This window comes from Falco naumanni, chromosome 1 (genome assembly GCF_017639655.2).
Source record: "Falco naumanni isolate bFalNau1 chromosome 1, bFalNau1.pat, whole genome shotgun sequence".
NCBI lineage: Eukaryota > Metazoa > Chordata > Aves > Falconiformes > Falconidae > Falco > Falco naumanni.
In genome coordinates this window covers 27,511,491-27,531,035 of record NC_054054.1, presented here as the reverse complement: position 1 = coordinate 27,531,035, position 19,545 = coordinate 27,511,491, and the positions used below count along the sequence as shown (strand labels likewise).

The following is a 19,545-nucleotide window of genomic DNA, read 5'->3' as shown; positions in this document are numbered from 1 at the left end:
CACCATATTCTGCCTGACTTCTTAACCCTGGAGAGCAGATGTGGCTGGTAAACACTGCATTTAGAGAGTCTGGCGTAAACAACTTAGTGAGAGTGGTGGTAATGCATTATATTTGAGCCTCCTCCCTATTAGCTTCCTATAAAAATAAAACAAGCCCTTCTTTTCTATATAAAGTGTTGCAGTTTCTAGTCAAAGATGAATCTTTTTATTTTGTTTTTGGTATTTCAGGTTGGTTACACTAAGTGCTTCTGAAAGAATGTTTTTTAAATTTACACTTTTAGGTGGGTTTGTCACTTCTGTTGTTTTTTACTTTGTGTGTGTGGTTTCTCTTAGTGGGTTTCCTTTTTCTTCTTGTTTTTGGAAAGCTTTGTTCAGTACTGAGGTTGATTGACTAAGGAACTATTGATCAATTAAATTTGTTTCTAGTCAGTTACAAATGAAATTTCCTAAAACATAAGGTTTAAGGCAACATTATAATAACTCACTCTTGAAATACTTTGAAGTTGTCCCACAGGTCCAGCAAACACTCTGTATTTATTGTAGCTTCTTCTGGAGCTAATGAAATTTTCTGCTTGTATCACTACCAGTCAAATGTTGTCTGGTTTAATTACTGCTGCTTTTATCCACCAGCATTTCATTTAAAAACTTTCCTTAGTGTGGTCCCTGGTAGTAACATACAGTGATACTTTCTTCATAATCTTTTGTACTTTGTTTTGCATGTGAGAGCTTTGTGTAATGCATTTGTTGATCCTTTTGGGGTGTAGACATACTCTGTGTCTTAGGATTGAAGCACTGCCATGTTAAGCCAAAGAGATGAGTATAAATGAATGGATCTGCTGTACATATTCCATCTTGGTCCATTGTTCCTTTCTTGGGTGGTATGAGTGGTGGGAGCATCAGAGCAGTGCTTTTGAGGTACATGTGGATCACAGAATCATAGAATCATATAGTTTGGAAAAGACCTTTAAGATCAAGTCCAACTATTAACCTAGGACTGCCAAGTCCGCCACTAAACCATGTCCTTAAGCACCACACCTATGTGTTTTTTTAAAACCTCCAGGGATGGTGATTCCACCACCTCCCTGGGCAGCCTGTTACAATGCTTGGCCACCTTTCAGTGAAGACATTTTTCCTAATATCCAATCTAAACATCACCTGGTGTAACTTGAGATCATTTCCTGTTGTCCTATCTCTTGTTATCTTCGAGAAGAGTCCTTACCCCACCTGCCTATAACCTCCTTTTAGGTAGTTGTAGAGAGCAATAAGGTTCCCCCTGAGTTTCCTTTTCTCCAGACTGAACAACCCCAGTTCCCTCAGCAGCTCCTCATAAGACTTGTGTACCAGACCCTTCACCAGCTTCATTGCCGTTTTTTGGACACTTCTAGATGCTCTGTAGTACGTTTGTGCAACATTTCCATCTTCTTCATTAGCAGTTTCATCTGCAGTTCATTACCTTGCAGAAGTTCTCACAAGCACAGGAAAGCTGGGGGCTTTGCCACTGAAGTACATTGTTTCTCAAGGGATACTTGGTTTGGACTCACAGACTTGTAGAAGTGCACTGTGCAGAAGAGTAATTCTGAAGAGTAGTCCAAGTATGAACTTCCAATGGGAAATAACCTATGTGTTAGTAAAATGTAATGGTAGTTATTGAGTCAATTTCCTCAGTCCTGAGCCTTAAAGAGTAGAAATGTGGTGGGCTTGTAAAAGTACCATGTGTGGAGGTAGAATTTTTATATGGAAGCTGCAGGGAAGGGAGCAACATATTTGGAAGGAGTACAGGTCAAATGTGGAATAGAAGTCAACAAAAGCTGATCAGGTTGGCACTTGAACAGGGAAACAGTCTTTCAGTGTGTGCTGAAGTGTTCAAATCCTGCTTAAGTGCACTTGCTAATCTCACAGAAGTTTTGAATGCTGTGCATTACTTGGATTTTAGTACATGGCAGTTTGATTGGGTGGAATGTGAACTACCACTTATGTTCAGGTGAATTGCTCTACTATTTATCTTTGCTTTCTCTGCTATCCTCCAGGTCATTTGTGCAGAATAATGAAATACTTTGTTTCTTGTTAACAGTATTTCTGCTCTTGTCTGTTTTGGATCTGGAAGCCAGATGGCATGTCTGTTGATCACCTTGTTGTACATTCATGCACATGGGTTAGTGGTGGTCTGGTTTTTTACTTTGCTTTGAGGGATTACCTGCACATTCCACCTACCCCCTCCTTTACCAGCCAAACAGCTGATGCAACTCCGCAAACTTTAGGCAGGCCACTTGAGCAGTTAAACAGGTTCATTTTGATTTTGGTTTCTGTACATTCTGCCACATGCCAGCACGGAGATGGGAGGGAAGGCAGGTTGTGAATGTGTTGCACTTTATTAGAGTAGACTTTAGACTTCCTGTTAAATTTCCACAAGTGATAAGAAGGAAGAAAGAAAATATAGAAAAGGAGCTGCCATTTGGAAGGCAAAATCAAGCCTAGGACTCTTCCACAGAGGAATTAGAGGTAGGGTTGATAATCATAATTGTTCAGCCACCAGAATTTTGTAACCTTTCTCTTTTATAGCCTTAAGCATTGTGAGATAAACTTCATTTAGTGAATACTGGTTTTATTAGTTTGGTGAGTAATAGACAAGAAATTTTCAGCCTAAGTGGAAGCAAGACCATGGTCTTGAGGAGTTAATGGTTTGCAGTGGTTCAGGTGTCGCCATGGTTTGATCACTGGAGGACAATAAGTGAGTAACATCTCTGATAAATTATGTGATGTTTTGTTAAGTTGGTGCTTGAAGACCAATCCACAGAATTTTCACTGAGAAAGTAGAATGTGTACATTAAAGACAGGAAGATTCTAGGCATTGGATATGTTCATTCTTGCTTTAGGAATGCAATGTGTTTAATCCATTTCCTTGCATGTGCTTTGCCAGGGTTTTAGGGGGTTTTGCAAGTAGGCAACCATAAATTTCTCTGTAGATAGTCTGATATTTTCTAACACGTACGTGTATATATGCATACAACCAGAATACATACCTGACTCTAAAAGAGATCTGTCGACCACTGGGAGGATGTGTAGGCTGAGAAGAGATTTTTTTTCCCCCAAGATGTACATGCATGCATTCTATATTGAATGCTATGAGAATGTAAGAAGTGAATAGACTACAGAGAGCGTACAGTAGATAAGGGTGTTCCTGTCTGGATCACTTTTACTTTTTTGCATTGATGTTTGGTGACCATTTTCATTAATTCCCCTTTCTTGTACTACTGTTATTTTGTGCATGTAATGTGGCCTTAATGAACAACTTTCCTTGAAGATGATCTTTTTTTTTTTTTTAAGTTTATTATTTTATTCAAGCAAATTAAACTAGTTCTACCAGCATTGTCCTTAAGAGCATTTCCCTTATAATATTTAATATGCACTAAGAAAAATTGAGTTGAAAGCTACTATATGTAGTCATTCTACATGAAAATGTACAGAACATTGTTGGTAGTGTAGTATATGCATCAAAAATTACAATTGAATCAAAATAATTTTCCTTTCATTGTCAACACAAGTTGAGAATTAAGTGTGTTTCTTCTCTACCTGATGACATTTACCTAAACCTCTCTTATAATTGCAGATCTTAGCCCACAGAAGTCTTCCCATTTGCCTGTAAAGAAAATAATTAAATTGTTTCCCAGTTTCTTTTAAAGGATGTAATATAATTTCTTCATTGTATTGATATTTTTCATAACCAGCTGTATTTCTGAATGCATCTGTCGATGTTTCATACTTCTCTTTGCAACAAATGGTGATTACCTTTAAAGTGTCGAGTATTTGTCCTTTGCCTAATTCTGATTCCCGTTAATTTTGTTGTTCTCCGAAATGCTGTCAATACCTGAAGCATGGGTATTTGCACTTACATCCAGAGTGCAAGTTTGTAAAGGTTTTAATTTGTTCTGCTAGTACAAGATGTTGCATTTATTTTTATAGGTATGTTTTAGTCCTTGAATTTAACTCTGTTAAGAAGCAAATAAATGTTGTTTGAGGAAACAAGTGGTATTTGGACCCACCCTGTTTGTCTTTGACTCCTTAAGAGCCAACAGCTGTGAACATTTCCATTCTTAGTCATCTGAGCTCAGTTGTTTGAGTGTCTTTGAACAAACAAGGAAGGAATAGCTGCATACGAGCCGTGTGAGTCAATATATGGTAGTATTCAGAGCAGAATTTGAAGGAGTGAAAATTTTCCTATTTTGTTAGTTTGTAGAGATGAGATAATGTCTGTGTATTTACTTTGAAATCTTTATCACTATGCCATATGATGATAAAGAAATGGACTGCTGAGCTATCATCAGAATAATTGTTTCTAGAGTGCCCCTTCTCCAGGAGCTATTTGAAATAGCATGCACAGATGTACTTGTCCTTAACTGGAGAGTCCAGGGAATGGTTTTTGTTGCACTGATTTTTAAAGCATTTTCTTGTATGTATAACTGGTGAGCTTGTCCTCAGGGAGACATTTCACAGCCATTCTATTTAGCTGAGGAAGGGCTGTTGCAATGCCTTTCCAGTTGGAATTTGGTAGGAAGGGATGAGTGGTTTTGACTGTTCATTTTAAAGGTGGTGACTTGAGTAATTTTTCTTCTAGATACAGGTTATATCAAAGACTACTGAGCCTTCAGAGAACCTTTATAAAACAAATCAAGTAATACTACAGTAGGTATTAAGAAAACAGAGTAAAAGAACTTAAGCTTATTGTGTTGAGAACTTCATTAAAAATGGTGGTGTTTAACCTTTCCCTAAAAAGAAAAGATTTTTCAATTAGCCTGAGATTTTAGTGTTCACTTTCTTTTATAGTGTTTTCAGTCCTCCTACAATTACCTTGCATGTTTGACAAAAAGAAACGTTTTTGTGATAGACCAGCTGAAGCCAAAAGAAAAGGTGCAGAAGGTTATGATATGGTTAAAAATCAGAAGTGAGAGCAAACATGTCTTAGGTGCCTGTCTCCATTTCTGCATGTTTACTTTAAGAATTGGTAACCATCCTATTGTATGGCCTTAGGTGGTGGTGTGTTTGTGCAGCTAAGGGTGTGTATTTTCTTTGTTAAACACAGTTTAGAAATTATACTTTCAATTACGTGGGCGCTATATGTGATTTTATCTGCCATTTGAATCATGCCAGGTTTCAGCTGTAGGTTGTATTTTTGCAATTTCTTGAACTTACCTTTTCCTCTTTTCCTTTTACTTGTTGGAAAGCTGTAATTAGCAAGGCATGGTCTTGGTGTATGGTACAATGTTTTTATCAGGTTATAGAAAAAATATGTTCCAGACTTTGACCTACATCATGGTTTAACCCCACCTGGCAACTAAGTACCATGATGCTGCTTGCTCACTCCCCCTGCTCCCTGCCCCAGTGGGATGGGGAGGAGAATCAGAAAAAGGTAAAACCTGTGGGTTGAGATAAGAACAGTTCAATTATTGAAATAAAGTAAAATAATAATGATGATGATGATGATGGTGATGATTGAAAGGAAAAAGAGCAGAATAAAACCCAAGAAAGACAAGTGATGCACAATACAGTTGCTTCACCACCCACTGACTGATGCCCAGCCAGTCCTCAAGCAGCGATTGGTGAGCCTTGGCCAAGTGCCCCCAGTTTATATACCAAGCATGATGTTCTATGGTATGGAATATGCCCTGGCTCTGCTCCCTCCTGGCTTCTTGTACATCTCCTTGTTGGCAGAGCATGGGAAACTGAAAAGTCCTTAACTTAGGGTAAGCACTGCTCAGCAACAACTAAACCATCAGTGTGTTATCAACATTATTCTCACACTAAATCCAAAACACAGCATATTGTACCAGCTGCTAGGAAGAAAATGAACTCTATCTCTGCCAAAACTGGAAGAGCCCATGTGATTCTTTCTCAGAAGCAGCTTGAAACTGTCATTGGGAAACCTTGCTTGGTATTGCTACCTCTTATATATGTGTGTGTGTGTATAGATATGTATGTATGTGTATATATATGCAATCTTTCAAAATGTGTCCCTTCATTCACCTATTCATGACATCTAAGTAGTTCACAACAACTTCTCTCTTTTAAAGATTACTCCGAACTGGGAGAACTTCCACCCAGATCCCCATTGGAACCAGTGTGTGAAGATGGCCCCTTTGGGCCAGTGAAAGAGGAAAGGAAGCGGACACCCCGTGAGCTTCGCGAGTTGTGGAAGAAAGCCATTATTCAGCAGATACTGCTCCTCAGAATGGAGAAAGAAAACCAGAAGTTACAAGGTTAGTGAAGTTCTTGATTACACCCTACTGCAATGTAAATTCAGTTTTTGGTTTTCTTTGTGGTCTTGGCAGTGGATTGGACCAAGCCTTAATGAAACATTGTAGGAACATGCAGGCATCAGTTTAACAGCATCTCCCTCAGTTCTCGTTAGTGTAGGTGACAATTTACACTTGTTTTTTTATCACTTCATCTTATTATTTGTGTACCTGGACTTAATTAGTACTCTTAGTTTTACCATGGCTGCAGTTTTTTAGTCTGGTGTTTAGAAGTTCTGACAAGGAGCTCGGCACAGTCACTATTGTGAACTGAATTCTTTCCTACATTTGCATGCACAGGTCATTGTCTAAGTGTTGGTCATTGCAGTGTTCTGTTTAGCCGATCTTGAAGTTGAATTGAAGTTCTTGAGCTGGTTGTGGACTTAAAACTATGGGTCTCTGCAGTGGTACACACACTGTGCAAGCAAGGTTGGTACAGAGTAGTATGACTTAGATCAGTCAGAAAGCTAATAAGAATGAAGGAATTTGCAGTTCTTCTTAACCAAAATTTTCTGTGTGTGAATATGTAGCTGCAACAAATCCGTTCTGGTGGCAGTTTATACAATAAAATGCAGCCAATTAAGAATACACATCTTATTGTAGCAGCTGCATACAGAATCACAAGTGATTGCCCTTGAGAGCTGCTCCTTTGAAGATATGAATGATGAGGATGGAAATGCTTATCTGGCTGATTTTGGATGTTCAGGAAGGGAGTAGGCACTTGGACCCTCAAGGGGTGAGGTACCTGGCATGAAAATGGCAATTCTTTGCCTTTGTGTAAACTTGAGGAAGGATTGTCTTCCAGGAAGAACTGTGTAGAGAAAGGTCCCAGCTGTGTGAAAAGGTCAGTTTACCAAACACAAAATCCTTCTTTAAACTTGGGCTAAGACTCCTAACTGGAAGGAGAAAACGCCTCCCTCAGACATCAGATATGGCCTCCCAGAACACTTAACCCACCTTTAGGCTATTTACTCCTAGTAGGATAGCTCTCCTATTTCAACCCTGATATCCGAAGAATACCTGATACCTGAATTTCCCAAGAACTCCACAGGTGACAGGCACATTCCCAGCAAATGTACTCGCTAATCCAGTAACATGAAATATGGTGATGGATACCAAATATACAATGCCCTTGGCTAAGGGGCCAAGACCATATGGAGAAAGAGGTGCCAAGAGCAATAATTTATACAATCCCTTCAGCTTAGAGCAGTGCTGTCAAAAATGAGCTTCTGTCAAATTGTTCTGTAACTTGGAATTTTTATGGGACATAGCATTTAGAAATAAATTTTCTGTTTTGTATATTTACATTCCTGATTTATTAATTTTTTTTTAAATTCTCTTGTATTCAAGTCACCTGCATCTGCAGCCGGAAACCAAGTTTTTGGCAACTGCAGGACATTAATATCAATAAAAGTTATAACAAGTTTAATCAGGTGCTCCAGTTTTGTCTCCCCACAAAAAACAATTGCAAAACCATCACAAATTCACTAAGATGAGCATGCCTAAAGCTAGTTAGTGAGTGAATGAGACGAGCGTTGGCATGACTGAACACCCAGGCTGTGCAGTATGCACTGTGCAGTAAGGAAGTTGTCCTAGGTAGCTGCTGCATGCAGAGCTCAGATGGTGAGACAATACTTGAAAAAACAGATGGCTGTGCTGCAGTGAGCACAGCTTGTAATGTAATGCTACATTTTCTGATGCTTTTGTCACTGGGAAGTGAAAATAAGTATTTTACATGTAGTAATAATTCTTAGAGTACTACTGTTTAATACTGAACAAAATATTAAAATTAAATGTACAGTATGTTGCATCTTTACTGATAATGCTTAAGTGTGATATTGAGAATCGGGTAGTGTCAATATCTAAATAAGTTTGTTGATAAAGCCGTATTCTCTTCTTAGTCCTTGCATGTCACTCCTAGTGTCACATTTTTGCACATGGCATAGGACAACGGAATAAAGCAGAAAAGTCTGAAAAGACTGAAAAGTTGCCAAGCACCAGAAAACACTTGTTTGCAGAGGATGGAATACTGAAAGATTTCTCTGAATTTGTTTTCATACAAGTTGAACCTTCAATGTCATTTTTAAGTTATCCTCATACAATGGCACCTGTTTTTTAAGGATTTTTTTGATATTCCAATATGTAAATATGTTGTATTTGACCTGAAGAAAATGTGAAGAAGCTGACAAAGAGCTTAGATCAGGGGTCCTCAAACTACGGCCCGCGGGCTGGATACGGCCCCCCAGGGTCCTCAATCTGGCCCCCGGTATTTACAGACCCTCCCCACCGGGGGTTGGGGGGAAACCAAGCAGCCGCAGATGGCTGCCTGCCACTGCATCCGCGTGCCGGCCCCCTGCTTAAAAAGTTTGAGGACCCCTGGCTTAGATACACGGATTTGCTTTCAGTGTGGGCACACAGCTATAATAAAACCATTAGTGTTTGTATTTACGTAGGTCTATAGTTAAACACTGAATATAATCTACAGGGAAAAATCAAAAGCAACCAGAAACGAGGAATAAAAAAGCACTTTAAGGAGCAAAATTGAAGTGCAGCTGTCTGTATCAGGATGGGTAAAGCAAGTGTCAGTACACAGCAGCCAAAGTCGTGTTTTAAAATGAAATACACTACTTTGAAGTGAAAAGTCAAAAATAGAAAAATGTCAAAATGAAATACTATGAGGTCTGGACCTTGCAAACACTTAGGTAACAGCATAATCACATAAATAACCTCACTGAATGAAATTGTTCACATGTGAAAGCAACTACAGGATAAGGAGGTCAGGTGGACACTTCCCAAATATAAACAGTGTTTTCTTTTTTCCATTTTTAAAATCTAAAATCTTGTTTTAGCCAGTGGCAGCACAGGACTAGATAACCCTTTGTGACTCTCAGAATCTGATAATCTAAAAAACCTTAATTGCAGATACAGATCTCAGAACAAGATGAGCTTAGTATATTGGTTATCTTAGTGTCATTATGGGCCATGTAAACTCAGGTGCTTTTTAACTCGTTAGTAAATTTATATAAACAAGTTGAACACACAAACAATGAAGGATTAAAGTAGTGGAAGATTACATCCTTTTAACATAGATTGCCTCAAGACTGTAACACACAGGAGTGTGATTTTGTGAGTTCATACTGTGAAATCATCAAAAGCAGCAGTAGTCTTATGTTGTATGGCAGAATGTCCTCAAAATGAGAGTATCTTGTTAGCATTACAGTAAAGCAGCTTACAACAGCTGCAACAGTGAAGTTCTGTGAATACATCGTGGCAACTTAATTAAAAATCATGGTCACTTCCTGATACACTATTTCATAAACATGGTTCCAAATTGTGTTATTTGTAATTTTCTCAGTGGGTGTTACTGAGAATCATTTTTAAATTTCTGTTTAATACAATAGAACCTTTTCAGTCACTTATGTCTTTTGAACCTGTGCTCTGCTTATCTTTGCAAGTAGAGAGCTGCTGACCATATCCCAGGACTCTTGTTCTGAAACTAGGTGCATTGAGTCCTCAGCCACATTACAACCCAGCTAATAAATTGAAATACCCGTTTTGTTAAATGCTCCACAGACTTACCATAGTCTGTGTCATTCCTTAGTGCTCTCTTTTTAGCTTCATCTCAGTTTCCTTACAGCATTTTTTTTCAGCATTTCCTGCCTTTTAGGAATGGATGACTGACATCTTTCTATCTCATCTGCACTGCATCTTTTTTCTCCACCTCAGCTGAAAGACCTCTTCTGTTTTTTCAGTCTTACGGCCTGCACAAATTCATCCACTATCGCAAAAGGTGCTTTATTTTTTAGTTTACATGAATGCCATTAATAAACCCTTCCTTCCAGGTACATTCTAGTACTAAAAAGGCCCCTTAGAAACAACACTTAAAAGCTTTGCCAGGAGTCCCTTTGAAATTCTCATGCCACTTCCAAACTTGTGAATTAACACTCAGTTACAGAATTCATTTTCCTTTTTGCCATGGTTCTTTGATACTTTCCCAGCTATTGATAAATTTTTTACAAATCCCTTGTAGATAACATACAAAGATACAGTACACTATTCTTATAAATTTTAGTCTGAGAAAGTCACCAATACGACAATACATCTCTGCTCCAGGAGCTCTGATGATCTAAAGTGTCTTATTTAAGACTGACTTATTCATTGACCCTTGTTCTGATTTCTTCAGTGGAGACTTTAAGAGATCCTCATATATATAATATATATAGTGTTTATAGTCCTATTTGTGTTCAGGGTCCTGAAATTTTCTATACTTGAACTTTCAAAGGGAAGTATATGTAGTCTAGAAAAATGGACATATGAATGCTCACCTTTAAAGTAATTTTTTAACTTTGTCATTACTATTATGGAGCTGCATGTATAAGAAATAGATTACGATATTGGTTTTGTATTTTTATTTGGTGTAGTTTTTTTGCACTATTTTTTTTTAAGAGCTGGGAAATTGAAGAATCCTGTTAGGAAAATCTTGTGTTTATTTCATTAGTCATCACTTTTTAAAAAAAAAAGGCAACAGAAAACCACCCCATAATCACAAAAATTTAGACACAGAATGTTTCAGAATTAATAGAATTTAATTTTAGGTGGATTGCATAATGAAGTTCTAAGTTAAAATAATCCATTTTACAAACAGCAAACTGTATTAACCTGTGCGTTCATGATATTACTTCCTAGCTTCAGAGAACAATTTGCAGAACAGACGTCTGAAACTTGACTATGAAGAAATCACACCATGCCTAAAAGATGTAACTTTGATTTGGGAAAAAATGTTGAGTACACCTGGAAGGTCAAAGATTAAATTTGATGTGGAAAAAATACACTCTGCTGTTGGGCAAGGTAAGCACAGTTTGTTATTTTGAGTTGTTGAAATGCATGTAAGTTGTGTTAGAAAAGGGATAGGGTGACCTCTTAACTACTCCTTATAACCAGATTCTCACTAGAGCTGTTACTCAGGTTGATGACTAAACAAGCAACAGTGTTCAGTATCTTCATGGTTATGCGTATGCAAGTAATAGTCCCTTTCAGTGGTAGGTGCAGTTGTATTACGGGAGTTCCAGTACTTGGTATTCATTTTTTGATAACATTTGTCCTTGCAGGAAAGTTGTACAGTACCTCAATGTATTATAATTGTTGCAATCTGATTTTATAAATTAAAAGATATAATTAAAGAAGAAGCCTGGATAATGCCAAAGAAATGACTCTGTAAATAACTGAAGTAACTGTCTACACAATTATCTGGAAATTCTGGGCAGTATGTGTGTATACAAAGAATATACATGGATATGTCTGTACAACTGCCTTTTTCTGAGTTAAACAATGCATCGCACCTGCAGACACCACGTACAGTCTTCCTCATAACTGCAGGGCTGAGCAGCCAGCTCCTCTCTCCACTGCATCAAAATACAACCTAAAGAAGTTTTTTAAATATTCTAAGAAACCAGGTTTATTAATGTTATTTGTGCCATGGTTGGACCTGAAGACCTTACGCCAGGTGCTGTATGTAGCCGATGGTGAAGATGGCTACTACAAGGAGCTTTTTATAGTTCTATACAAACATTTCCGGTATGTAAAGGAAGTGTCAAGAATTCACTAGAACAAGTTTAATATTTACAATATTGCACCTGCCTCTATGAAATTAATCAAGCAAGTAAAACCAAATTATCCATTTAAGATGACTAGGTAAGTCTAGTTTTCTAACAATATCAAATGCCCTAAGCACAAACCTCTGCAGAGTAAGGAAAGCTCAAACAGGTTTCCTTCCATTCGTGTAGGTAAATGTCTCTGCCCGGTCAATATTTGAGCATGAGAAAAACTTGGTTTCTCTTGATAGTCTAGGGGTGCTGGCCTGTGTTAAGAGTTCAAAATAAAACTTAAAAACTTGGAGTGATGCAAAATAAGTAAATAAATAAATAAAGCCCTGCTTAGTGGATTTCTGGTAAGAAGCACACACATGTAGCCAGTTGATAGGGAAATTATCCCTAGGCTTGATGCGACTATTATGCTTGGTTCTCTACAGCCCAGTTGTGTCAACATTCTAAAAGTGAAGTGATGTCAGATTTCATGCATATACAGAAATGAAAAATGCATTTAAATTGAGCTTAGCAAGTTGTAGTTTAGACCAAAACCATTAAAAATAACTTGAGTAAGCAAGGCAAACAGGTAAGAAATGAAGGTTTCAATAAGCATGAGGCTTAAATTAGGATAACAAATATGTAGTGTTGACCTGTAATGTTCACTGTAGAAGATGTTTAAATATAGTGCATCTTTAATTTAGAAAATAGTAAATGAAATACTTTATTTTACATGTACGATGCAGCATACAGAGATAAACTTAATAGCGGACTACTTCCTTAAAGGGAAATTTTACTTACTTTGTAAATTTGCAGCTGTAAATGTGCACTGTTAAGCCAGTTCTACCCTATGTGACACATTCAACCTCACTGAAGTTAATGGGATTTTAGATGTGTATCTGAGGAGGAAAACCTGACTCATTTGGTATTTGAAACAGCACTTTCCCTCACTGTTTCATGTTGGAGGATTTTCAATAATTGAGTTTCAGTTCCCTAAAGTAATTTGCAGAAATGCTCTCTAAGTACACTTGTGATGTGGATTCAAATATTATACATTTTTACTAGCATTTCATTTTCAAGCAGTTGTCTCTGGGTTATGATAGTGTATTAAAAATAAGTATTGCAGAGATAAATTCATATGCTTTTGTGCTTATATGAGAGAAGGCAGTGAAATTACTATGTTTTGTTAGCTTTCTGTGTAAGTTGTATGCTTGAGTCAATTTTGATTTGTCTTATTGTTGCTATCCATAGGTTACATATATACAAAAAGAAAAAAGGAGTCCAAAAAACTTTAAGCCATAAGTTACTTCAAACTGTAATATCTAGTTCCAGTATATTATGGATTAGACAGAATACTTTCCCAAAGAACAGTGTGTTGATTTCTTGTGTAGATGATTTAATAGTGTCGGTCTTGTGCTGAATAAAGTATGCGTCTAACAGTAACTTTTCTGTAACTTTCAGAACTTTGCATATAGGTAGAAATGAAGGCTATTGTCACCTATGTGAAATAGTTAAGTAGCATCATCCCTTTTTATAGAGAAAGAAATTGAAGCTTTAAAAATTTTTTACAGGTACCAGTCATTCAGCAAACCAATAGCAAAACTAGAAATACAATACTTGCTTTCTGACTAATCTGCCTTCCTTTGTAGTCTTTAGATCACATCTCATTTGTGCTTTTTTATACTTTTTGTATGTGTGCATCCTACTTTCTTAAAATTTGCTCCTAACAACAGTGTCAGTGTCATATTAGTGAAAGATGTTAATTAGTTCTATCACAGTGCTTTATTGTGTACTTTACATTGAAAAATGGGAGATGAATATTTAACTTTTCAGAGACTAGTATGGCAGTTTTTGCTGCCTCTTCTGTAGTACTTCTCAAACTGGATGGAAGTGGTAACCTTTTAGACTTAGGCAGCTCCCCCTCTAAGTTTCAACCTTAAATCTCTCCTGTTAGGATGCTGATATATTTTATTGGTTGAGGAAGTATAAGCACTGTAGTTTGATCTGCTTCTGTGGTCTACTGGAGATAGCAGATAGGGATCTATTTGCATATCTAGCAGATACAGATCTTCAGTTCCTCAATCCTGTTAGCTCAGCTATAGCTGAACCCTCAGTATGAGTACAAATTACTTTTTTAATGACCTTCTTCTCTCAGGAGTACCACGTCACCACCGTGGGGAGATCTGGAAATTTCTAGCAGAGCAATACCATCTTAAACATCAGTTTCCAAGTAAACAACAATCAAAGGACATACCTTATAAGGAACTCCTAAAACAACTAACTTCTCAACAACATGCAATACTTATTGACCTAGGTAAGTAAAGTAGTGGTCTGAAATTAAAGTAAGGGTTTCATGATCTCTGGAAGAGAATTAAATAAAAGAAAATAACATACAAAAAGCCTCACCATTTAGTAATAGGTTGTTGGTAAGAACTGCTTTTAATCTGGGGTAAATGTAAATCTGTTACTTGAAATCATTAGGAAAATGCAAAATCTGCATTTCAAGCACAGAGGGCCTTTGCAACATGTGGTGGTAAGTTAGCTAGATGTGACTGTAATGCATCTGTATTTCAGATATTGACAGTGGACTCCACAGGCCCATGGAATACAAATTATCAAGAAAGGAAGTCAATATTTAAGTGCAGACTGTTGAATTGTGTGCTATTCATTCCTGATGTCCAGTGTTTGCTGCCTCTGTTAAGCACTTTTACTTGAAATAATGCAGTTTTGCTTTTTGCTATTTTTCTTTTTTAATGGATAATTGCTAGCAGTTGGTATTTTTTACTTGGATGAGAACAATAACAAAATAATCTTCTTCTAATAACAAAAAATCCCAACTGTTTTTAAGGCAGGTTATTCACGTTGCCTGAGCTGTCTCCTGATTTAGGGACAGTGAATTGATCTGTGGAGAGACATACACTATAGTCCATTGAGTTTAGTAGAGAGAGGTTAGGAACCAAGGCTCTTAAGTTTGAAGTGACTTGTAGATGGACTTCAGGCAGGCTTTTGGCCTTCTTGATTAGAGTTCTCCATTTTCCTTCACATTTATTGTTCAAAGCTCAACATTTTTTTGCTAGTAGTAGAAGGAAACATGAGAAGGGAAATCTAAGTGGAATGAAATGGTTGTTTTAGGGTAGGAGCAGAAGCGATCCCTCCAGATATTGTAAAAGAGCAGTGTTCATATACCTCAAAAAATTATGCCATTTGATTATTGAGTCAGATATCCACATGTCTAACCTTTGCCCTGGCAAAAGTATTTATTTTTGGATGTAAACCATCTGGTGCAAGTTTGTAACACCTTACTGGTATATGGATGAATTGGAAGGTTTAACGGATAATCTACAGATTACCCTCATGCATATAGAGTTGTGGATATTTTTGAAGATACTGTTTTTTGCTCCCTTGGATATTTTAATTTCATTTATTGTCTGAGAAACCAGGAGCTGATGTTTTTCCAAGAGGAAGTCTTCTAGAGTATTATATAACTTACGACAGGCTTATGTTGTGGGGTTTGTGGTTTGGGTCTGAGGAGTTGTGTGAGGCAATTTAAGAAGTCCGTAATCACTAAGTTTGATTTAATTAATTTGCCATAAAAAAATTTATGCGGGGAAGTTATGCACTGCAAGTAACCAGTCATGTGGTAGAATGATAAAAATCTATGTGAAAATCTGTACTTGGTTTGATCTCAGTAGTTAATACCTTTTGTATTATTTTCAATTACGTCTTTTCAGTAAAGAAGTAGTATGGTTATCCCATCATACTTCTGCTCTTTCTAACTACTCAAACAGTACTTGAGTATTTTTCATTGCAAAGGAAAAAGGCTGTACCAGCTCTCTTCCACATGGAAGAATTGCTTGCAGAGGGATCATCTATACCCAGAGCTCTCCAGGGCACACCTATTTCTTAATAACTCAATGTGCAGGCTGTCTTCAGCGGGTACTGCACTGCGAGATTTGCCAAGTTAGGATGATGATGTAAGCTTTATATGGTAAATGAGAATTTTTTCTTCTTTTTGTAACACTTGATAAAGTGAGTCAAGGCAGTGCATAGAAAACAAGAATCTGGCAGAACAGGCATGTTTCTGCAGGAACTAGTGTGAGCTGAGGTGAGGAGGGTGATGGCCAATGCCATCTTCACTTTCCCCTACTTGACAGGCTTGCCAGGTTTCAGCTTGGTGCTGGGAAAGCAGCTCTCCAAGGAGCCTTAATTCCAGCTAGGAATAGCCAGTTGCAGTGTAGGCAAATTGTTTCCTTCCAGACACTGTCACACCAATCCTAGGAATTCCCCTGGATCATGCAGCACCAGAAGCAGTCTTTTGTTTTTGAGAGAGACATTTATGTGCAACCAGACATCATTTGCTAACAGGTACTTGTTACTCAAGTCAGCATACTTGGTGTTGATAGCCCGGCAGTGAACATTGGGATTCTGTCACGCTGAAGTGCCTCAGTAAGGGGTGAATAATCTGTACTGGATTAGTGAACTGAACACATTCAGCAGAGGGGAGAGGGGTGGGACAGCTCCTGGACAGTAGGCAGCACAGTCAGTCTGAGTTTGGTTGGCTCACACAGCAGACTGGTGCTTGCTAGCTCAGCAAGCTGTTCATGTTTTCTGCCTGGTTCTGCACATCTATGCTTTCCCATCTTAGCTGTGTGCTCCGCTTGAAGTGCACGTGCATGAAATGACTGCATGTGTTGGCAAATTGCTAACGTCATGGTGGTTTTCATGCAATGTGTTGTTTTAGCCGGGGAGCCATTTGTTAGCCCATTAGCTGAGGGAAGGATTGGACCCTATTATATCAGTAAGATGAAACTAGGATTCTGAAGACTTCCTAGTTTCCTATTGATTCCCACTGGAATAGAGTAGTGCTGCACAGTATCAAGACCGCGTAACTGGATAGGCAGCTAGAAGGAATTTGCATGTTCTGACTTGTGTTCCTTCAGGCTATCAGAAGTGTTGTCTCTTAAATCTTTACGAATCCTTCTGAAAGCGTGCACTTGTCCCTTGAGAGAAAAACTAATGTCCTTGCAACATGTGGTTATAGTATTTAAAAAAGCTTTCCCGGGTTAAGCTAAAGAGGTCTTGCTAACACGGTGTGAGCCAAAGCTGTAGTAGTATTGCTCACACTTAGTTGAATCAATGCATCTTCAGCTGTGAATAGTGCTTCCTGAGAGTGAGGACAGCAGTGTGCATCTGGATGCAGAGGGTAAGGTACAGCAGCCACTTTCCAGGCCCAGTTTACATGTCACAGTGCTATTTCATTATGGGGCAAGAACAAAATCACGATTCCCTGAAGGCTGTTTTGTGCATTTCCTTCTGTGGCCCCACTTGGACAACCACTGCAGTCACTGGGAATTTCAGGTCCTGAACACCAAAGTCATGTTCAGTAAATTGATTTCTTTTCTCAATAAGGTAGGGTAAACTGACTTCAAGATGCTGTCAGTGTAGGAAACCACTGTACTCATCACGGAGTGTTTGCTGGACACAGTAGAAAGTTATGTTTTGTTTTATTACATCTCAAAAATGAAGTAGTAAGTACTTGCTTTCTCATTCTGGTGCTCTTGAGGTACCACAGTTCATTGAGAGTCTCTTTTCGGCAGGGTCAGGTGTTGTTTGTGCCTACATAGTAAAAGCCAAAACTCAGGGCACTCAGAAACAAATCAGCTTGTGAGTTTAGCAGTTCTGTGTCTTCTCCATTTACTGTTTTTTAGAACTTCTTTGCTTTTTTATTCTTGCTCAGCTTGTAACTTTTTTTCATGACTTCCATGAAAGGAGCCTTGTGTAAGTGAGGCAGTACAGGTCTGTCCTTAGACCATACTGTAATAACTTGTTATTCAGGCAAGAGGATTCCTTTGCAAAGGAGCACAAGCTCCCTCTCCTAGGAAGCTAGAAGTATTTCTTCTGTAACGTTCAACTCTGTGACAGCCTGGCCAGGGGAGACCTGCTCAGGAACTGAATGCCAGTATCTGGGGGTGACAGGCTAGAGCACCTACCAGATAGCAGGACTCTGCCCCAGGGTTTGTCTTCTTGAAGCAGGAGCTCTGATATTATCTGGCAGCACAGCAGCATTCCAGGAGCTAAAGGGTGGGGTAGTATTTAACAAGTGGGCAACCAGAAAACAAGCTCCACTTGATACTAGAACAAAAGAAGTATTCACGTTTCTTCTTCTTTGAGGTATTTCATAGGGGAAATCTGATAGGGGGAGGGTTTTCTTCCTAGAAATGAAAATAATCCCTTTTGGAAAATTTTTTTTGGGGAAAAAATTTGCAAAAGTGAGGCCTGTAATGTCTCTGTTCCCAGAATCACAGAGTGGCTGAAGTTGGAAGGGAGCTTTTGAGATCATCTAGTCCAACCCACCCTGTTTAAGGCAAGGTCATCTAAAGCAGGCTGCCCAGGACCATGTTCGCTCAGGTTTTGAATATTTCTGTAGATGGAGACTCCACAACCTTTGTGGGCAGCCTGTGCCAGTGTCTGGCCACCCTTACAATAAAAAGATTTTTTTTCTTATGTTAGGTGGAATTTTCTGTATTTCAATTTGTGCCCATCATCCTGTCCTGTTGGTGGGTACTAGTGAGAAGAGTGTGGCTCCCTCTTCTTCATTCCTTTCCACTGGATATTTGTGGACATTGATAAGATCCCCCTGAGCCTTTTCTTCTCCAAGCTGAACAGTCCCACATCTCTCAGCCTTTCTTCAGAGGAGAGATGCTTCAGTCCCTTTGTCATCTTAGTTGTCCCTTTGCTGGATTCTCTCCATTATGTCCATGTCTCTCTTGTACTGGGAAGCCCAGAACTGGATGCAGTACCCCAGATGTGGCCTCACCAGTGCTGAGCAGAGGCATAGGATCACCTCCCTTAGCCTGCTGGCAGTGCTCCTCCTAATGCAGCCCAGGATACCATTAGCCGCCTTTGCTGCAAGAGCACTTTGCACATTGGTGACCACCAGGACCCCCAGGTCCTGCTAAACTACTTTCCAGCTGCTAGGCGACACCCCCATCAGATACTGGTGCATGGAGCTGTTCCTCCCCAGATGCAGGATTTTTGCACTTCCCTCATGAAATTCCTGTTAGCCCATTTCTCCAGCCTGTCAAGGTCCCTCTGAATGGCAGCATGACCCTCTGGTGTACCTGCCATTCCTCCCAGTTTTGTATCATATGCAAACTTGCCGAGGGTGTACTCTGCCCCATCATCTAGGTCACTAATGGCCCTCCCTAATCAGAGATCAGCTAGAACAAAGGCTATATAGGCACCCTGTCATCAAGGGCAGCTGTCAAGCGTTGGTTGGAAGCTGCCAGAACTACATCATCCTTACCTGCCAGCGGCAGTACCCTCAGGGTCCCAGGAGTCCCCTGGTGTTCTCTGACGAAGTATCCAGATGCTCAAGAGCTCACAAAGTGCAGTCTGTTGGCTCTCATGTAATATATATACGTAGCATGTATCATAACACAGACATAGCTACACAATTCTCGATATTGTAAGAGCTGCAGAAAAAAAATACAAATTGGCTTTTTACTCACTGGCTAAATATTGTAGGTCAAACTAATTGTGTAAGTCACCTAGCTGGACTGGTTTGGTTTAAGGACATATGGGTCCCAGCTCCATGTGAAAGTTTGCAGATAAGCCAGTCTGGGGTGGAAGTCATGATCTCATTCTAGAACTGAAGAACTGGAAATGGCTCAGTT

The 19,545-nt window shown here is 38.8% G+C and overlaps 1 protein-coding gene across 11 annotated transcripts in view; it reads left to right on the top strand.

Moving 5' to 3' along the window:
• Positions 1–19,545, top strand: part of TBC1D1 (TBC1 domain family member 1) — a 113,619-nt gene that overhangs the window by 81,188 nt on the left and 12,886 nt on the right. For all 11 annotated transcript variants that reach the window (XM_040587642.1, XM_040587623.1, XM_040587613.1 and 8 more), the window contains 3 exons: positions 6,066–6,251; positions 10,974–11,135; positions 14,025–14,183. In XM_040587642.1, the coding sequence (XP_040443576.1) occupies positions 6,066–6,251; positions 10,974–11,135; positions 14,025–14,183 (507 nt within the window). The remainder of the gene's footprint in view (positions 1–6,065; positions 6,252–10,973; positions 11,136–14,024; positions 14,184–19,545) is intronic.